At 42.1% G+C, this 18,178-nt stretch overlaps 1 protein-coding gene across 1 annotated transcript; it reads left to right on the top strand.

The window, feature by feature from the left end:
• Positions 1 to 918: 918 nt before the first annotated feature.
• Positions 919 to 16,669, top strand: ccdc69 (coiled-coil domain containing 69). Its single transcript, XM_026343501.1, has 9 exons — positions 919 to 1,023; positions 8,791 to 8,854; positions 10,297 to 10,475; positions 11,338 to 11,425; positions 12,286 to 12,359; positions 12,468 to 12,569; positions 12,765 to 12,884; positions 12,982 to 13,079; positions 13,707 to 16,669. The coding sequence occupies exons 1-9, from the start codon at positions 1,003 to 1,005 to the stop codon at positions 13,873 to 13,875; spliced, it is 915 nt and encodes a 304-aa protein (XP_026199286.1). The 5' UTR covers positions 919 to 1,002; the 3' UTR covers positions 13,876 to 16,669.
• The last annotated feature ends 1,509 nt before the right edge of the window (positions 16,670 to 18,178 follow it).

An 18,178-nucleotide genomic window follows, 5' to 3' on the forward strand; every position in this document is an offset into this window, starting at 1 on the left:
ACAGAAGCAGGAGGAGAAACATCCAGAAAACCTCAGCATCAGACTGCAGCTGCCGTTCAGACCAGAGACTCTGATAAAGATGATTACCCAGCAGGCCTTGCTGCAGACCCCAGCCTCCATGTGCACTGACTGTTAATTAGAAAAACTAAAAGTTTAAATTAATTCAAATGAGTTAAAAGACACCAAATCACAACAAAGAGAGAAAAAGCAGTGACAAAGATTTTCCTCAATTAATGTAAATAATTTCTGTTCAGTAAAAAGGTTTCTCGTAGTGTCACAGTAACAAATTACATCAAACTCTGAATCTAAAATGCATCAAATAAACAGTTTGTGGTTATAAACTTATGACTCTGAGAGGTTTGAACTGATTTTAAAGAGCAGCTGTGTAACTTAATCGCAGCTTCTCTCAACATTACGGTAAACTTTAAATCGGAGACAATGGACTCGCTACTGCGCATGTCATAGTTTGACGCCGTGCTGCCTTCAGGGTAGGATAGGAAAATGCAAAGAATAATAGTTGTGGATTTGTAGCTCAAGTTAAGTCAGTTTTATTTATAAAGCATCTTTTAAACATGATATATTCTCTTTGTTTAATCCATTTCTGTCATTACCAACAATTATGAATTTATTTTTTTCAGTTTTTTACCAATCTTTTACTGGTATATAGAATGAAATGTATTGATTTATACAGTAGATGTGTATTTACTAGTTATTATTTTATGTTTTACATTTTATGAGCGCTTTATTCATAACTACTTTACACTTTCGTGTTCTAATTAAACCTTTATGTTGTTTTCTTTTGAATTCTCTGAAGAAACAGGACGAGTGTTGTAGTAACGAGCTGCTCGGTGTCCCTGAACGCAGCCCTGTAACCGCGGCGGTGCGTTCAGGGTTTTTTTTTTTCCGGAGTGTTTGAAAGTTGTCAACAGAGGAACAAGAACCAGAAGCCGAGCAGCGGCGGGTCCGGGCGGCTTCGACCCGACAGCAGAGCTCGGAGGAGGAATGGGCTGCAGCCACAGCAAGGTGAGGAACCGGGCCGCGGAGGTCCGGCAGGACTCAGACTGTCGGAACCAGTGGACTTTGTTTCGGCTTCAGGAAGTTCGTTAGCGAAACGTGCCGGAAAGAGCTGCAGATCGTGGACCGAGTCCCGGACAGGGGCCGCTCCACAGACCGGTACCCCGGACCGAGTCCAGAACAAGGGCCGCTCCACAGACCGGTACCCCGGACCGAGTCCAGAACAGAACAGGGGCCGCTCCACAGACCGGTACCCCGGACCGAGTCCCGAACAGGGGCCGCTCCACAGACCGGTACCCCGGACCGAGTCCAGAACAGAACAGGGGCCGCTCCACAGACCGGTACCCACAGACCGGTACCCACAGACCGGTACCCCGGACCGAGTCCAGAATGCTCCACAGACCGAACATCTGTTTCTCATTTTACTGCATCGAGTTTGAATCTCAGAGAAGTTTCCCACGGTGCCGAAAGAGAAGGGGTTTAAAACGGTTTAAAACGGGTTTAAAACTGTTTAAAACGGGTTTAAAACTGTTTAAAACGGGTTTAAAACTGTTTAAAACGGGTTTTAAACAGTTTAAAACGGGTTTTAAACAGTTTAAAACGGTTTAAAACGGGTTTAAAACTGTTTAAAACGGGTTTTAAACAGTTTAAAACGGTTTAAAACGGGTTTAAAACTGTTTAAAACGGGTTTTAAACAGTTTAAAACGGTTTAAAACGGGTTTAAAACTGTTTAAAACTGTTTAAAACGGGTTTAAAACGGGTTTAAAAACTGTTTAAAACTGTTGAAAACGGGTTTAAAACTGTTTAAAACAGTTTAAAACGGGTTTAAAACGGGTTTAAAACTGTTTAAAACGAGTTTAAAACGGGTTTAAAACTGTTTAAAACGGGTTTAAAACTGTTTAAAACTGTTTAAAACTGTTTAAAACGGGTTTAAAACTGTTTAAAACGGGTTTAAAACTGTTTAAAACTGTTTAAAACGGGTTTAAAACTGTTTAAAACGGGTTTTAAACAGTTTAAAACTGTTTAAAACTGTTTAAAACGAGTTTAAAACTGTTTAAAACGGGTTTAAAACTGTTTAAAACGGTTTAAAACATATTTAACACAGTTTAACTTTAATTTAACTTTTCTGTTTAGTTTCAACAGTTTTAGTTAAAGAAAAGGTGAATTTCTGTTTATTTGAATTTAGGTTCTTCATTCAAACCGTCAATATACTGTAGTAGTACTGTAGTACTGTTGTATCTTTTCCAGTAGTAGTACTGTAGTACGGTTGTATATTTTCCAGTAGTAGTACTGTAGTACTGTTGTATCTTTTCCAGTAGTAGTACTGTTGTATCTTTTTCAGTAGTAGTACTGTAGTATGTTGTATCTTTCCAGTTAGTACTGTGTATCTTTTCTAGTAGTACTGTTGTATCTTTTCCAGTAGTAGTACTGTAGTACTGTTGTATCTTTTCCAGTAGTAGTACTGTAGTACTGTTGTATCTTTTCCAGTAGTAGTACTGTTGTATCTTTTCCAGTAGTAGTACTGTAGTACTGTTGTATCTTTTCCAGTAGTAGTACTGTAGTTCTCTACTTCCCCCTCAGAAGAGGTCGTACTGCTGCAGTAGTGCTCCTGTGTGTTGCAGTACTCTGTAGTATCAGTACTGCGTACAGTATGTGAGGTTTGACAGCTGTTGTCCTCGTCCCTGTTCGGTTCCACACTGAGTTCTGGTTCTTTGGTATTTTATCTCAAGTGGTTCCTGGACTCAGTGACTGAGCAGAACGAGGTGTTTGTGACGTGTGGAGCTGACAGGATGTGTCTCCCTGCTCATTTCTGGGCTTCAGTTCGTGTCTTTGTGTTTATTGTCCGGTGTCTTCGGCCACAGTCCTGTTCTGTAATCGGGTTTTTTAACCTGAGATCACACCTCCCTGCTGCAGCTTGTACTCATCATCAGGGAGATTCATCGTGACCCTCAGAGTTTGTCCTTGATCACTTCACTGGTTCCGTTTTACAGCTCGACAACAAAACTTTCACTGTTTCATGAAACCAAACGACGACAACAGTTGATTAAGTCCTCGTCTCTTTATTGGAATAAATCCCGGGGACAGATTCACACTGGTTCCTCTCACAGGTCGTCTTAGAAGCTGTTACATAACCTGAAATCCAGTAAATCTTTGATTAGCTCAGAATAGAAACAGGCTGCTCAGAGCGCTTAGAGTCTGAGCCACATGTTCAGCTGAGAACAACAAGAGCAGCTTTCTCCTTCTCTGGTTCTCGTGTCTCATGAAACCAACGTTTCTGCTGCAGACATCTTGACTCTCTGACATTTGTTGCTGCTTTGTAGTTTCATATATAGAAGAAGTGTCTGATGTGATGTAAATACTGAACAAGTAGCACAGACTCACTTCAGTCAGAGAAACCAGAGCTGCAGAGCAAAGTGAGTTGTACAGAAGAGGCCTGGAGTACTGCGATTACTGCAGTTTTACGTAGTATCAGCAACGATTGGAGTGAAGCTGTGCAGAGCCAGACCTCGTCCCACCGTCGTGGGACCACCAAACTTAAGTGGTTCTTTCTTTTCTGTGAGACGTAGGGACATGATGAGGGTTCTGATATGTGTGTGTGGATTACAGGTCACAGTGCTGAGCAGAACCCGGTCTTCCTGTCCAGACTCATTTCTCCGTGGTGTTTTGTTTCAGGTGTTCCACCAGAATCTGTCGTGGTAAAAACAGATAAGACAGAGCTGCAGCTTTTGATTTGTGATGTTGTTCAGTTGTTGTTGGTTTGTCCACTTTCCATCTGTGTGTCATTTGCAACATGCTGTCATTTCTTGGCTTCCACAGTTTCCAGAACGGTTCGTGAGGCGTAGGACGTGTTGCGTTACCAAGCTCAGAGGTTTGTGCTGTGTGAGACCAGATCAACACGAGAACTGCACAACTGCTTTTAGTTCCTTTTAGTTCCCCCTGTGTGAACTCACTCTAAGAACTCTCATAGTTCTTGTTTTTTAGTTCCTGTGCTTGATGCAGCCGTAACATGGGTCTAATGCTGAACTGCTCCAGTGTGAGGAGAAGGTCACACAGACCAGGCCGACAGGCAGACACTGTACCAACAGAAGTCCATTCAAATATTTGGGATTTCAGCTCCGGCCAGCTCGTATTTTCAAAACACCACCTGACACCCACGTTTCTTCAGAGGTTTCCATCTTTCAAACAGACGTGAACTCGATGCTTTAACACCTCGCCACAGATCAGACATAAACTGTGAGCGGTGGAAAACTGTAACCTCTGAGAGTCCATTAGACCTGTGGACCATCTGTTGTCTCACAGAAACAACTGGACGAGTGGGAATCAGGGACCTGGAGGAACAGACACAATGTCCCTGCTGGACTAACGTTTCACACCTCTGATTTAGAGCTGCACCAAGTATTTGGACTACAGAAGTAGTTCCTACCAGGGGAGACGTGTAACACAAGCCTCAGTGATCCACACTGTGACACTGGACACTAGTTAGTCTGGACTAAACTTTCTGTTCTGCTCTCTAATAGTCTGATCTTCTGTCCATGATCTTCTTCTTTATTTACTTTGTTTGCTTGTTGCTGTTGTAGCTTTAAATGGAATTTAGTATTTATAGTTTTGAGGGAGAAGAAGTCAGCAGCACTGAATAGGAAGTAAATGACACAGACAATAGAAACAGCTGATGACCGGAGCCCCTCATTAGATTTGTTTAACTGCAGCGTGAATAATACAACGTAGCTGAGGCTAATTAGCCAACAAAGGCTAAAGTTAACATCCGACCGATCACAACCAGCAGTCATACATAGGTTAGCAGAGCTGTGAAGGTGGAAACCTCCAGGCCTGCACAGTGGCTCTGTTGAACCAGCTCTGAACCAGAACCAGCACCAGGTTTGTGTTGGTTGAAGACGCTGCTGTTGGTAAAACAACAGTCAGCCCTCCAGAAGAACAACTTCAGCTTCATATGCAGAAGTACAGAGTCTGAATCATGAGGCCCAGTGATTTCCCCTCTGGTTCTGATCTAATGAGCTCTCCTAAGAGGATTTTAACCCTATAACTGTGCTTTAATAGAGTTAAACTCAGCTTGCACGTCTTCAAAGGAAACATGAATAAAGTGAATCTTAACCTCTGTAGTTCTGCTCTTATTTAAAGTGACTCCAGAGTTTCTCCTCGTGAACATGGACAACACCACATGAAGAGCAGACGGTGACTCAGAAATGTGTCCTGGTCTTTAACTAGACCGCGGTCTCCGTGATGGATTTCCGCTCCCCAGCTAGTCGCAGGTTGTTAAAGTGGTGATTCATCTGTTTGCTCCTTGTTGAGGTTTCGTGTTTATATCTTCAGCTGAAGGTTGGAATTCAGTGTTTGCCAGTAAAACATGAGGCATTTAACACGTTGAAGACCAATGGAGGCTTAGAGCTGCTGTTGAACGTATTTCAGATTGTTAGATCACATCACAGCAGTTCCCAGTGAACTTAAACACTATGTCAGGCAGCTGAGAGTCGAGAAAGAAGAGGGGTGATGTTTAAAGCTGAGGTCAAAGAAATGCGTGACGTGGTCGGTCGAGAGCGTGTGAGGTTTGAATCCTGCTGCTGTGTTCAGATGCTGTGACACTGCAGCTTTCACATTCCACTTTATTTAGTTGTTTTGTGGTTTTTCAGAGGACAACTTCCTCTGAAACGTCGTTACTGTTGACAGAAATATGTGTGTTACTGACGCTGTAGCATCTGACAGCTGCAGTACTGAGTTCCTGACAGATTTTAACATCTCTGTGTTCATGAATTCATTAATACTCAGCAGTCCTTCTGTGAGTCAGGACTCAGTCAAATCTGAACTCACAACATGAAACCCACATTTTTAGTTCATCCTGACTCAGTTTCTGAGAATCTTCAGGTTTGTTCGTCTTCTTCAGCGTCACAGTGACAGTTGTCAGCAGGAGCTGCTAAAGTATAATTCAGCATCATTAGGACACAGTGTGGATGGATTAAACCACAAAAGAACAACACTAAATGCAGAGTAACCATCAGAGTATTAGATTCTCTGACGGCTGTTGTCAGTTGAAGACTGTAGGCTGGCAGATTAAAGGACGTGTTTCCTGTTTCAGAGTTCAGAGGTCACCTTTCTTCATCTGAAACCGTGTGAATGTTCTGGTTTATCAAGAGGAACAACTGAAGCAGTGTGTGTGAAAATGGAGAAGTGATGTGTCACCATCCTGTGAAGTCCGATATCTCAGACTGCAGCGTGACATCACGTCCTTTCTCAGGATGAGGATGTGATTGAACCTTGAACAGTAACTTAGGAGCAGACTGCACAGACCGGAGTCTTTAATTCACTCAGTTCATCTTTGACATCAGAGCTCATCAGATGATGAATGACCATAAAAATAAATTCACTTAAACTAATGTTTAAACAGAATTTGATCAACTCTGAGCGGAGGGTGACAAACAAAGAACAGGAATTGTAATAGAGCTTGTTTAGTGGACGACACGTGTCAGTAATGTTACTCCACTCTTGTTTTTTTGTGTTTTTGGATCGTTGGATCCATTTGTAGTCTCGTTTGATAAGTAAAGCCTCTTTATTAATTTACCTATTACCTTCTTGTCAAAGCTCTACTGCTGATCCTGCCTTCGCTCAATCAACCAGGAAGATGATTTACTGAACATTATTTGTGGAACAGATCTCCTCTCTGAGACGTGTCTTTGGTGCAGTGGCTTTTTCTTTTAGCTGAAGTGTTGAACTAACAGCAGAGGAGCCTGTGCTGTGATTTAGTGCTTGCCTCTGCGATGCCTGCAGAAACATATGCTTCTCCTCCTCCTCGTCCTAAGACGGAGCTGTGAAACACACGACTGCACGTCTCCTCTTGAACGTGTTTAAACCAGAGATATTTATTGTTTCAGCTCAGAGTTTAAATAAAGTCAGTGTCCAGTTTGCAGAGCAGAGTTTACAAGTGTTTATACACTGGGTGTGGGTGAGTGTGTGTGTGTACTGCAGAGTGATTGAGCAATGACTGGGTGTGAGGCAACACAATAAGCATTGCACTGTGTATTGTCTGTGTTCCTGTATGAATGCAACGTGGCCCCGAGTGTGAGTTTGTGCAGCGTCAGTGTGTGCGTGTTTGTTTTGCAGGCAGCTGCACTCAGAACTGAGATCACCACTTTCTCTTTGATTCTTAAGAAACATGTTTGTCGTTGTGATTATTGTTCATCAAAACCCTGAACATTGATGGTTTTAAATATGAAACTTTCAAACTAACTAAGGTCTTCTCCCAGTCTGTAGCCGCTCTCTCAGCACAGCTGCTGTTGTTGACCTGTGTTAAGAATAATTTGAAGTGATGCAGTCACTTACTGTAGAATCACGTGTGGTTCTTGAACCCGGTGGTTTGTCAGTTAAAACTAACAGTTGCTTAAGATGAAGATAACTTCTGCTGTGTCTTTGTCTCTCATCTCTGTAGAGATGAAAATTAGAGACAAGTTGTAACACTCAGGACAAGCTGGTGTGTGGCAGTCAGTGATTTCTTGGACTGTAGCGTGACAGCATTTGTACATCCAGAGACATCTGTCCCAGCTGTGCAGATGTTTCCAGCTGCTGCATTAATGTCTGTGTGAACTACACACCTTTTAAGGTCTGTTGAGGTCGTGGTATATTGCTTTTTTGTCTCTCTTCACTGTCCCCTGGAAACATTGTGCTGTTGTTTTCTTAATGTAATCATGTTTTGTCTATTTGCAGATTCTGTGAAGTTGCAGAATGTTAAACTCAAACTTTGTGAATCATGATTGAATCTGGGGTTCATTTACATTGACAGATCAGTGCTGATCATGATCGTGTCTTTTCTCTCCCTGTAAACTGTGAAGAGACCAGTGGGCCCTGATGCTCAGGGTCAGGGTTTGAGCTGCAGCTGAAGTTATGTAATGTGGAAAGAACAGTGGGAAAGTTACAGCGTCAGTCATGTGGAGACTAATGAGAGAAGCTGGCAGGTCAGACTCCGACTCACAGCTTCACTTCCTCCATAAACCACTTGTTTTATATTCCTGACTGGCAGGACTGTTACTTCGTACTGAGTGAGCCTGAAGTGGTTTCCAATAATGAAACCGGGCTAAAAAAGAACAAGTAGTCAAACATACTGTACGTTCCCCAGAGTCCGACTGTCTTTAAAGTGGTGATTCATCACATTGGCCGGGTTTGAGCCCTCATGGCTTTTAAAATCAGGTTTATTTATTTATTTATTGTCTTAAACTTTTCCATGTCCATGGTTACATTCACCTAACTCTGTCAACACACACGTTGTAAATCACTTGTTTGAGGCTGAAGAACACCACCTGTTCCTGTGGAGGTGCACATTCTTGACATTTCAACACCCACAATCTGCACTCGACTTCCATCTCTTCACATCTCGTAGTCAGAGAGATAAACGGCAAACAACACTCACACATCTCCACAGATAAAGCCAAACAACAAGCTCAGCATTTTAAAAATCAAATGGTGATCAGTCAGAGAATGAATAATAATCAATGCTGTGAGGTGTTTGTGGACGGTATGGAGTGCAGATCATTTGTGTTTCAAACGTCCCCCCAAAAAGCGGTCTGGTCTTAACTGTGGATTTTCATAAATGATGGTCCTGTCAATATTAGAGTGTTTTAATAATAATAATAATAATAATGTTTTTTCTTTTTATCTATTGAAGTGAAAGACGGAAAAACGTTTCCAACCAACGCTAAAACCTTTTTTCCAGTGTGATGTTTGTTGATGCTGGCAGTAAAATCGTGTCTCCTCTTCTGTTCCTGTCGTTATCAGAAGAAAAGCAAAGGCAAGAAGGGAGAGAAGACGCAGAAAGACAAGAGCCTCCGAGATGAAGGAGGTGAGTGCTTTGTTTTCATTTGATCTGATGGTTTCCTCTCTGACTGTTGTCAGCCTCATCACTTTCTCACTTCCTGTTTCCTCGTCCTGTTGTCTGAAACAAACATCATGAGATTCTGTTTAATCTCACCAACACACTGATGTCAGCGTCTGTACGGCTGCTAGCATGGCTAAAATACCACATTTACTGCTTCACAACTGCACCGCGGTTTAGAGAATGTCTTATTTAAATGAGAGCATCATTACCACGGTGGAGAAATACCACAGGAGAAGCAGAGGACTTTTTCTGGCTGAGTTGTAATATCAAACTGAAAGTACTACAGGCTAATAAGAGGTCAATGCATGCAAAGCATGATGGGAACTGTAGTACAGAAATGACTGTTTAAACACAGGTTACATTTGACAAAACAATTTCACCTAAAGATCTGTAGAAAGTTTTAAAAGCTTTGTTGTACATGTAGCACCTACAGATGTTTCATATGTGAAATAGAACACGTTTGATCATTTCCACTTTTTCTAAGCAGCTTCTACCAAAGCTCACGACATATTAACCTCCACGAAGCCCCCACTTTGCCTCATGTTGAACAGTTTTCCGTGCAGTCAGTCATTTATTGCTTCATTGTGCCTCCAATTTAAAAATCGGCTTATTTTCCTGTATTACGTTCTCAGTCAGGAATGCGTCTCCTCCTCTGCATGACTTCCTCAGTGATCTCAAAGCTCTGATCTTTGTGTGTCTGCTGTCAAACTGCAGCTGAATAAAACTGAATCTACTCTGTTTAAGATCAATTCATCTTCAGACAGGCTCAAACCCGCTTTCACCTCAAGTTGAACTTTGGTTTATTAGAAAAATACTGAAAACATCAGTTCTTCTTAAATTATTACTTTCTAAAATGTGCTCCAAGCTGTAACATGTTTTTAACTTTCCTAGTTGACTTCTAGATATTTTCTGCCAAGTAGAAACAGTTTTCTAATTTGCTAAGTAATAAAAGTTAATATTCAGGTTATGCCCGTGTTAATAATTACCCCCATTAGGGTTGAGAAGCTTGTGTTTAGGACTGAAGCCTGCAGACATCGGTTCATGTTCATATTAATGTTACTGAATCTGAATGAATCTTTGTGGAAACGTGTGTCTGCATGTCGATGATGACATTAAATCACTTCCTGGGTGTTGATCTGCAGATTCACAGCCGCCTCTGTTTGTTTTCAAAATCTGAGCTGTGTGCAGTTTGACATAAATCACATCAGTGTCGTTTTAAATGGGTTTTAATATATTGTGAGTGATTCCTGAGTCAAACAGATATAATAACAATCAAAAACTAACATGTCTACCTTGTATTCAGCCCCGGACACTAATTCACATTATTGATGATTTAGCTCAATCATCTTACCTTAATTTAATATGAATATATTCACTATTTGGTGCCGTGTGCCTTCTGTTTGCAGGTAAACGTACGTCAGGTGAGCAGGACGTCTGCCTGGAGAAGCAGGTGGAGCGGTTCGAGTGGCAGCTGAGAAATTTAAGGGAGGTGCTGTCAGCCAATGGGAACCAAGAGAGGGCGGAGCTCCTGAAAGAACATGCCGACGAAGACGTGTGCGCCCTCGTCCTGAGCATCCTCGATAAGGTGAGGAGATGGTGATCATTAGCTATACTGGGTCGATCTACTCTCTGCAGCAGGTTCCACATCTGGAGGAAAGGTTGAAACCAGGAGCACGTCTAGAGTCTAGTATCTCACATGAGCTGCTTCATGATCACAAACCCAGCTGAAGTTATTCTTAGACGCTTCGTCTGGCTCAGACAGAAGCTGCCCGGCCTCTCTGGCTCATGTGACCACCTGAATCTGCAGCCAGGAGTTTATTTACTCTGCTTATGATTAATTGCAGTGACCTGGACCAACGTGGCCTCGCTCTGACCCTGTGTTAGCGTCAGACCAGAACCAAGATAGAAGAGTTGGGACAGTGAAGCGGGTCACAGTCCTCTAATTAGATCGAAGAGGGTGATGGAGATCTGTTGTTTTCTATAAAGAAGAAAAGAAGTCATACATACACAAATATACCAGATGTTATAATCCCAGCTGATTTCAACTTGTTACTGTAGGAAAAATGTGTTGAACGGTTAATGTTAGCTCAGCAGTGCTGCTGCAGCGAGTTCCCAGTGTTTGGAACTATTAGAAAACTCTGTGGAGATGTCTGCGATGATATCTTTCTAAATCTACTCTGTGTCTGCAGAGACCATCATGTTAGCATTTGAATATCTGAGCTAGATTTTAATTTAGATTCTGCTTCTTTTCTCAGTAATCTACAGCTTCATATTCATAATTCATGTTTTTATTCATATTCCAGGATTCAAGCTTGATGTTGTTATGAGCTGTTCGCAGGTTTCCCACAGACGTCACTGGTGATTCATCATAATTTCCCTCTCAGGGATCAGTAACTTTGATCTTATCCCCTCGAACTGAACTCAGATTCTTCTGATGTGATTTTCAGGTGAAAACAGAGACGACGGCTGATTTAAATGTGCTGCATGAACAGAAAAGTAAAACTGCAACTGAAGAACATGAGCGACTTGTGGAAGGTAACATATTAATAAAAGAACATGTAATAAGCATGTAATAAACCATGGAGCATCTTACACCAGTAGCATTTTACTTTTGATGAAACCTAAATCGATTGATTTCTCTGCATTGAGCCACACAGTAAAGTTTGTCAGAGGGGGGTAGACGAAACGCATGCTGAGAAGAAAAACCTCAATTAACTGAGAGATTTACAAAACATTCAGCACAAAACTTGAAGAACCCTGTAGCCTCCAGGTGGTCTACCTGAATTACAAAGATGCAAAGTCCTTAAAGCTACAGGCAAAGTGGGAACGGTTAGAACACAGGTCCTCAGTGAATGAGAAGAACAACACGAAGCATCAAGAACAGGCTGAAATACCCAACAACCGATTTCTCAAAGGTTTGTTGACGAATGAGAATGACGCTGGATGGACCTGATGGATAAGCCTGGTCCTGGACACACGGAGCAGTTCAGGTGTCAGGATGGTGGAGAAGGGTGACGATGCTGCTGCTGTCTGGGAAATCTACATCTGTGGCGTCCATGTTGGGATAGAAAATGGATTACATGGATGAAGAGTCAACCAACCAAATCAAAAAGAAAGCTGTGTTGACAACTGAATATATCTGAAGGGGAGAAATGTTATAGTTATAGTTACCTAATAACTGCACACAGTAGTTTTTTTTTCCTGTTGTAAGAATCAGTTTGACAATAAAAAGGATCCTGAGAAATCTGTAATAACAAGAGGAATACTTAAGACGACATAAAACACAAAGTGACAGGATGTTCATTTAGCTTAGCCACAGTAGAAACATGCTACATGATGTAATGGTTCAACGTGATTTTGTCAGAAAAGTTTTTAGTTTGTTTTGTTTCCTGCAGATCTGCAGAAGAGACACGAGCAAGAGAAAAATCAACTGAAGGAAACGTTTGAGGCAGCAGAGAAAATCCTCCAGGTGAGAACGTTAGAAAATCAGTTCTTCAGATACAAACTGGGCTCTAACACAGAAGCTGTTGGGTGTTAAATCAACCAATGTTCATACCATTGTCTGTTGTACACGAAGGCTCAGGTGGACGAGCAGGCTGCAGAGCTGCAGGTTTACAACGAGCTGAAGAGAAGAGTCGAAGCGTCAACGTTTAAGAAAGACCTGCAGAGAAATAGACAGGTGTGTGCGTGTGAGGCCGTGCGTTAGATCTAAGAGCAACACAAGAAACGTTGGTTCACATTTACTGTAGTTTTCATTTGTTATCATACTTTGTGTTTGAACTCCACCATACTGCAGTTCTGCAGAGACTCAGCCCATTAATAATCAGCTGTTACAGAAGTTGCAGGTGAACATGAAAATCATTTATTTCTCTAGGCCCACGGCAGCCCAGGTGCATTCTGGGAGTCGGAGCAGGAGTCCCTGGTGTTTGTCATCGAAATGAAGAGTGAGCGTGTGCAGGAGCAGAACAGGAAGCTGCAGCAGATGGACGTGCTGGTAGGTGCACTCGGTCTCTCCAGGTGCTTTCAGGTGTCTTTTAGAAAAACCAAAGAATTCCTGTTTGTTTTTGTTTCATCGTGTCTCCTGTTCTCAGGTGGAGAAGAATCTGGCTTTGGAGGATCAGATCATCCACGTCCTGCAGCAGAATGAGGATCTGAGAGTCCGAATAGACAACTGTCAAACTCTCATTCAGTATGTGCCTCAGTGCTTGTAGCAGAAGTAGTTTAAATAGAACCTCAATTCATGTGGCGCCACCTGTTGGACAAGTAGCAGCTTCTCAAAAACAGGTTTCATATCAATCTTATAAAACAAGATTAAAATTCTGAAGATTTAAAAAAATATATATATTATTTTTAATTATTATTACTATAATTATTAAGCTTAATATAATTCGTTAAGCTCTTAACAAACAGGTAAACCGATGCTCATGACACATCTGAGATAAAATGGTAACTTCACACTGAAGTCAGGATCAGGTCTCTTATCGAGGGAAATGAAAAAAAATCAAATCTCAATGTGACAAAGTTCCAGAATCAGTTCAACACAGTAAATATCAGGTGTATTCTTACCTATTTACACTCCTGCTGCTGTCAGATAAGTTTGTTATATAGTGAGCAGTGAAGGAAGAGTTGGGGACAAAGTCAACTGGCTTTAATAGATGTAGATGTACGTATATACATGTTTAGAGTCTGAAGTTTGTTTCTTATCATAAAACATGAGACTTGTAATATGAGCCAGCATCTCTCTGTTGTTCTCTTTTACATGAATTTAACTTTCTTTCATCTGCACTGATCGTGTTTATTCTCTTTTGCTTTGCAGGCAGTTATCAAGAGAACAGCAGGACCTGAAGGTGGCGCTGGAGAGGCAGGCAGCAGTCAACCAGAAGCTTTCTCAGGAAAAAGAGCAGCTGATGTTCAAGCTGCGACACAGAGACTCGTGCTCGACCATCCACCTGCCCGCCATGGTGCAGGAGATCACACCCAGATGACTGCAGCATGGATCCCGTGTGTCCTGCATGTACATAGAAACGTTCACCACACAGCTGCACATGATAACATAAGGTAACATGCAGCTGGCCTGGTTTACTGCTCAGCAACCTGGCTTCAAACTGGGCTACAGCCTAATGTCCTACCAAGCACCAACATGTAGCCTGGTCACAGCTCTGCTGCTCCGTGTTCAGGTTCAGAGACTTATTTTATTCTAGCACGGGTTCACCACTGAACATTAAGGGCTTCAGAACCCACAATCACTGTGGTATCACTGCAGCAGCACTGCTACAGCAGATACAGGAACTTCAAGCTGGATTCTGTGTGTAAATACTGTATTGGACCTCACATCATCCTGGGTAAAGCAGCAGCTACACTGATCTGTTCCTGTTCAGCTAGATTTGATCTTTATACATTCAGGAGCCTGTTTACTGACAGATTATTGTGACCGCTCAAATGTTTTGGAGATTATAGCTGTGAAATGAACAGTTTCACCATGAAGTAGTTCAAAACTGAGAGGGACAGATCAGTGTGGTCGGTCACTCCAGAAACCTGCATGATAAAGTCATTTCAACGAAGCTGAACTGACGGTACACTGGTAACTGTTGGTGCAGTTTAACAGGAGATTTAGTTCAGATGAAATATGCAGTAACATCTGTCTTGTTACTAAAGACCAATACACATAGATTCAAAAGTAAAGACTGAGCCTGAGTCTCCAGAATCTCCTCCTGACACTGGCCTAACCAGATGTGACCTCTGTACTCCTACTGGTAGTCAACTCTCACACCCCGATGTCTTCTGAGCCCCTTCGTTTACCGGTAGAGATTTTTTGTTTCTTCCACCCCCTAAACCGACCTGTCGGTTTCAAACCCACTCCCCGACAGCTGCAGGTCCTCATACCACACTGACTCGAACCACCCTCGCTGTGTCGACTCCATGCTGTACCTAGTGGAGGAAGACGGACACGGTTTGAAGAGCTGGTGTCGTCTCTTTCTCCATCGCTCAAGAGCTGCTGCTTGACCCTGAATCACATTACTAGAGATTAATTTGTGCTCGTGGCACAGCTGGTAGTTCAAAGACAGCAGAAGGAGCCACTCATATGGTTTTCCTACTAACTGATGCGACATGGTTAAGACGAGTGCTGTGTGTCTGGAGCTGGACAAATGCACCCTGACTGTCACGTGTCACCCACATTGCACTGGGACCATTGTGACCTATATTTAACTGTATAGTGGGATTCGTGTGTAAATGGCTTCTTAACACCAGGTATAAGTGGACTACGACTGTCCTAAAGGGGCTCCAACAGCAAAGAAGCACCTGAGTTCAAGACCACAGGAGACAGTTGTGGTCACAGTTCAAAGGTCACCAGCCATCACAAACTTTTAAAGAAAGCTTCAGCTGTTCCCCTCGTATTACAGGTTTCCAGTCTTTTTCTGTTACTTTTCATGTGGAACCACTGGAGGTCATTTCACTGAGACTCAGTCTTAATGATCCTCACAAGAAAACTGAACCACAAGTGCCGACCCCTCAGGTTTCCCACCAGTTGACCCTCTAGAGGTTACTGAGATTTTATCCCCAGATCCAGTCTGTAAACCTGGATTTCCTGTTGTAAAGCGTGGAAAGCTAAACTGAAGCTGCACTGTAACGCGGGTTCAGTGCTACAAAATAAAGTCATAATGAAAGTTTGATTATCGCTTTATTTTACAGCACTGTTCAAACCCAAAGCCGGTGTTTTGTCTTTGATCGCAGTCTGTGGTTGGACTCATAGTTAGTGTTGTTAGATCCAGTTGATTCCTTTCAGTGTTTCGTCCGTTTACAGAGATAAAGAGTATTCAGGAGTGGTAAAAACAGCCATATCCAGCCTAGTATTATTGGCTTGAAAGTGTTTTCATGAGCCTGAGAAACAAAACAAAATGCAAAGCAAAGCAAAATGAATCACGTGGAACCAGCCCAGATTTTTAGATCTGGATTATCATCATTCAGAGGATTCACTTTAACTGGTCATCTGATGACTGGAACTGTGCACCCTGCACGTTAGCACAGCGCTAACATACTAATGGTAAAAACAAATCTTCACAGTCACAGTTTGACCTTTCTGTGAACAGTTTAAACTCCATCAGGCTTTTTAAAAGACTCATCATGGCTCTTTTCAGTTGTTTGTTTCTTCATCTACTCGTTCATTTAAGTCCACGTCCCCTGTGCAGATTCTTTCTGTGAATTTACGTAACTATTGTGACCAAATGCGTTAATCCAGGAGTGGATTTTGGTCAGAAATGCTGTGACCCAGCGTTTAGTCTGTGCCCATCAACAGCTGTTTACTGTGTTTTACAGGGTTTTTCACGGTTTATGGTTAAAACCCACTTTACGATTTACACCTAGAGCTACTTGATGAACAGTCACAGAACAATAATCACTGTATTCTTCTATGTGTTATTTTTAAAGATGTGAAAACCATTTTTTTCTCTTTGTGAACGTGACAATTTATAGGATTTATTCATATCTGCCAAAAACCTGATGATTTGTCAGTGTTTTGACTCTTTCTCTTTCTCCTTATGCACCAGCACTTTGACCAGTATTTTACCAGGAGTTGTATAAGAGAGATGTTTTTTTACTTCCATCATGTTGTATAGTTCTGAACTTTCTCAGCTTCCTACTTGTAAAAACATGTTTTATCTTTTCTTGGTTGGATCTAAGTCCAGCTCTTTGTTTTCAGCAGCGTGCCTTAGGTCCACAGAAATATTTCTCCTTCTTTTTGTGTGTGTTTTTTGGCTTGACAAAATAAAAAGCTCAAACTGATCACTCGTCGTGTCTGTGTTTGCTAAAGATCCCGAGTTACGAGCTTCATAAAGATTGATGTTAAACTGAGGCTGTTAGTCAGCTGAAGTAATTATACACAATAGAAATGTGCGATAGTATATAGACTGACATACTGTGTGATAATTATCCTATTACTATGAAATACTAGAAGTAGCTTAATAATGCAGTATATTAGAAAGTGATGTTACTGCTGCTAAAGCAGTAAAACATTGTTGTACTAGTCATGATGGTGATAGCAGTGAACAGTAGGTCTGTGCTTGATCGGATTGGATTCACTGTGATCAGCAAAAAGCTGTTGATAGTTTAATTTAGTGTATATTGTTGTTAGGAGACTAGTTCAGCTCAAACCAACAATCAAATCAAGCAGGTTGTTGTTTCCACCTCTGGCCTGGTGTCGCAGTAGTGATGCAACACACATGTACGGTCAGCAGAGAGCAGCAGAGCAGTGTCTGTTTAGGGATTTAATCTTCTATCTACAGGGTTACGGATTATGAGAAAACACTTTTGCAGTGCCATTCACTAGGTTAGTTTAGTATCTGACCATCAGCAGCTGTTAGTTAACAGGTCCCAATAGGTACCAATGGCCAGAAAGAAAGAAGTTTCATTAGAGACCCGTCAGGCTATTGTTAGAAAGGAAGGCTGCTCAAATTAAAGGGAACTTGTCTTATCATAATGTTAACTACTCCCTTCAGAGAGCAGCACAAACTGGCTCTAACAGGGACAGAAATAGGAGTGGGAGGCCCTGATGCACAACTGTGCAGGAAGACAAATATCTGAGAGTGTGTAGTTTAAGACAAAGACGCCTCACAGGTCCTCAACTGGCAGCTGCACTGAACACACGTCAAACACCAGAGTCAACATCTGGAGAGGAGAGGAGACTTCAGAATGCTGGAAAAAGTCATATCTCAGACTGAGTTGGCCAAAAGAGCACAGACACTGGACGCTGGGAGACTGGAAGAAGGTCAACAGATGAGTCATGAGCTTCATGTTGTAAGAAGCTGCCTGCAGGAGACGCTGCAGCCCACCAGCAGGGAACATCAGATCCCAACGGGAGAAACGCCTGATGACAGTTAAGATGTTAAGTCGACATTATTCTACATGTTACATCATATTACCACTACATAACTATTAGCTCAGTGACATCTGTAACATACGTTTAAATGATGGTGAATTAATCAACCTGTTTCCAGCAGAACGCTGCTGACTCAGCAGCTCTGAGGGTGGGAAACATCAGAGTCCCATCATGTCAGTACTGAAGGTTTCAAAGGGACGAGGTAGGACTCGAACAGACTTTATGGAAAAACAACAAGGCCAAAAACCTTCACTGTGGATTTGATGGTCGTCGTGGAAGCAGATGTTTAAGGAGAGGAACAGCAGAGAGTAGTTAACAATGTTCACGTCTGGAGTCGGTCACCTGCTCCCTGACCAAGAGGAAGTGCTGCTCTATTCTGCAGAGACATGCTGAACCCTCTGCTTAGGATGCTCGTG

Source organism: Anabas testudineus, chromosome 9 (genome assembly GCF_900324465.2).
Source record: "Anabas testudineus chromosome 9, fAnaTes1.2, whole genome shotgun sequence".
NCBI classification, from domain to species: domain Eukaryota; kingdom Metazoa; phylum Chordata; class Actinopteri; order Anabantiformes; family Anabantidae; genus Anabas; species Anabas testudineus.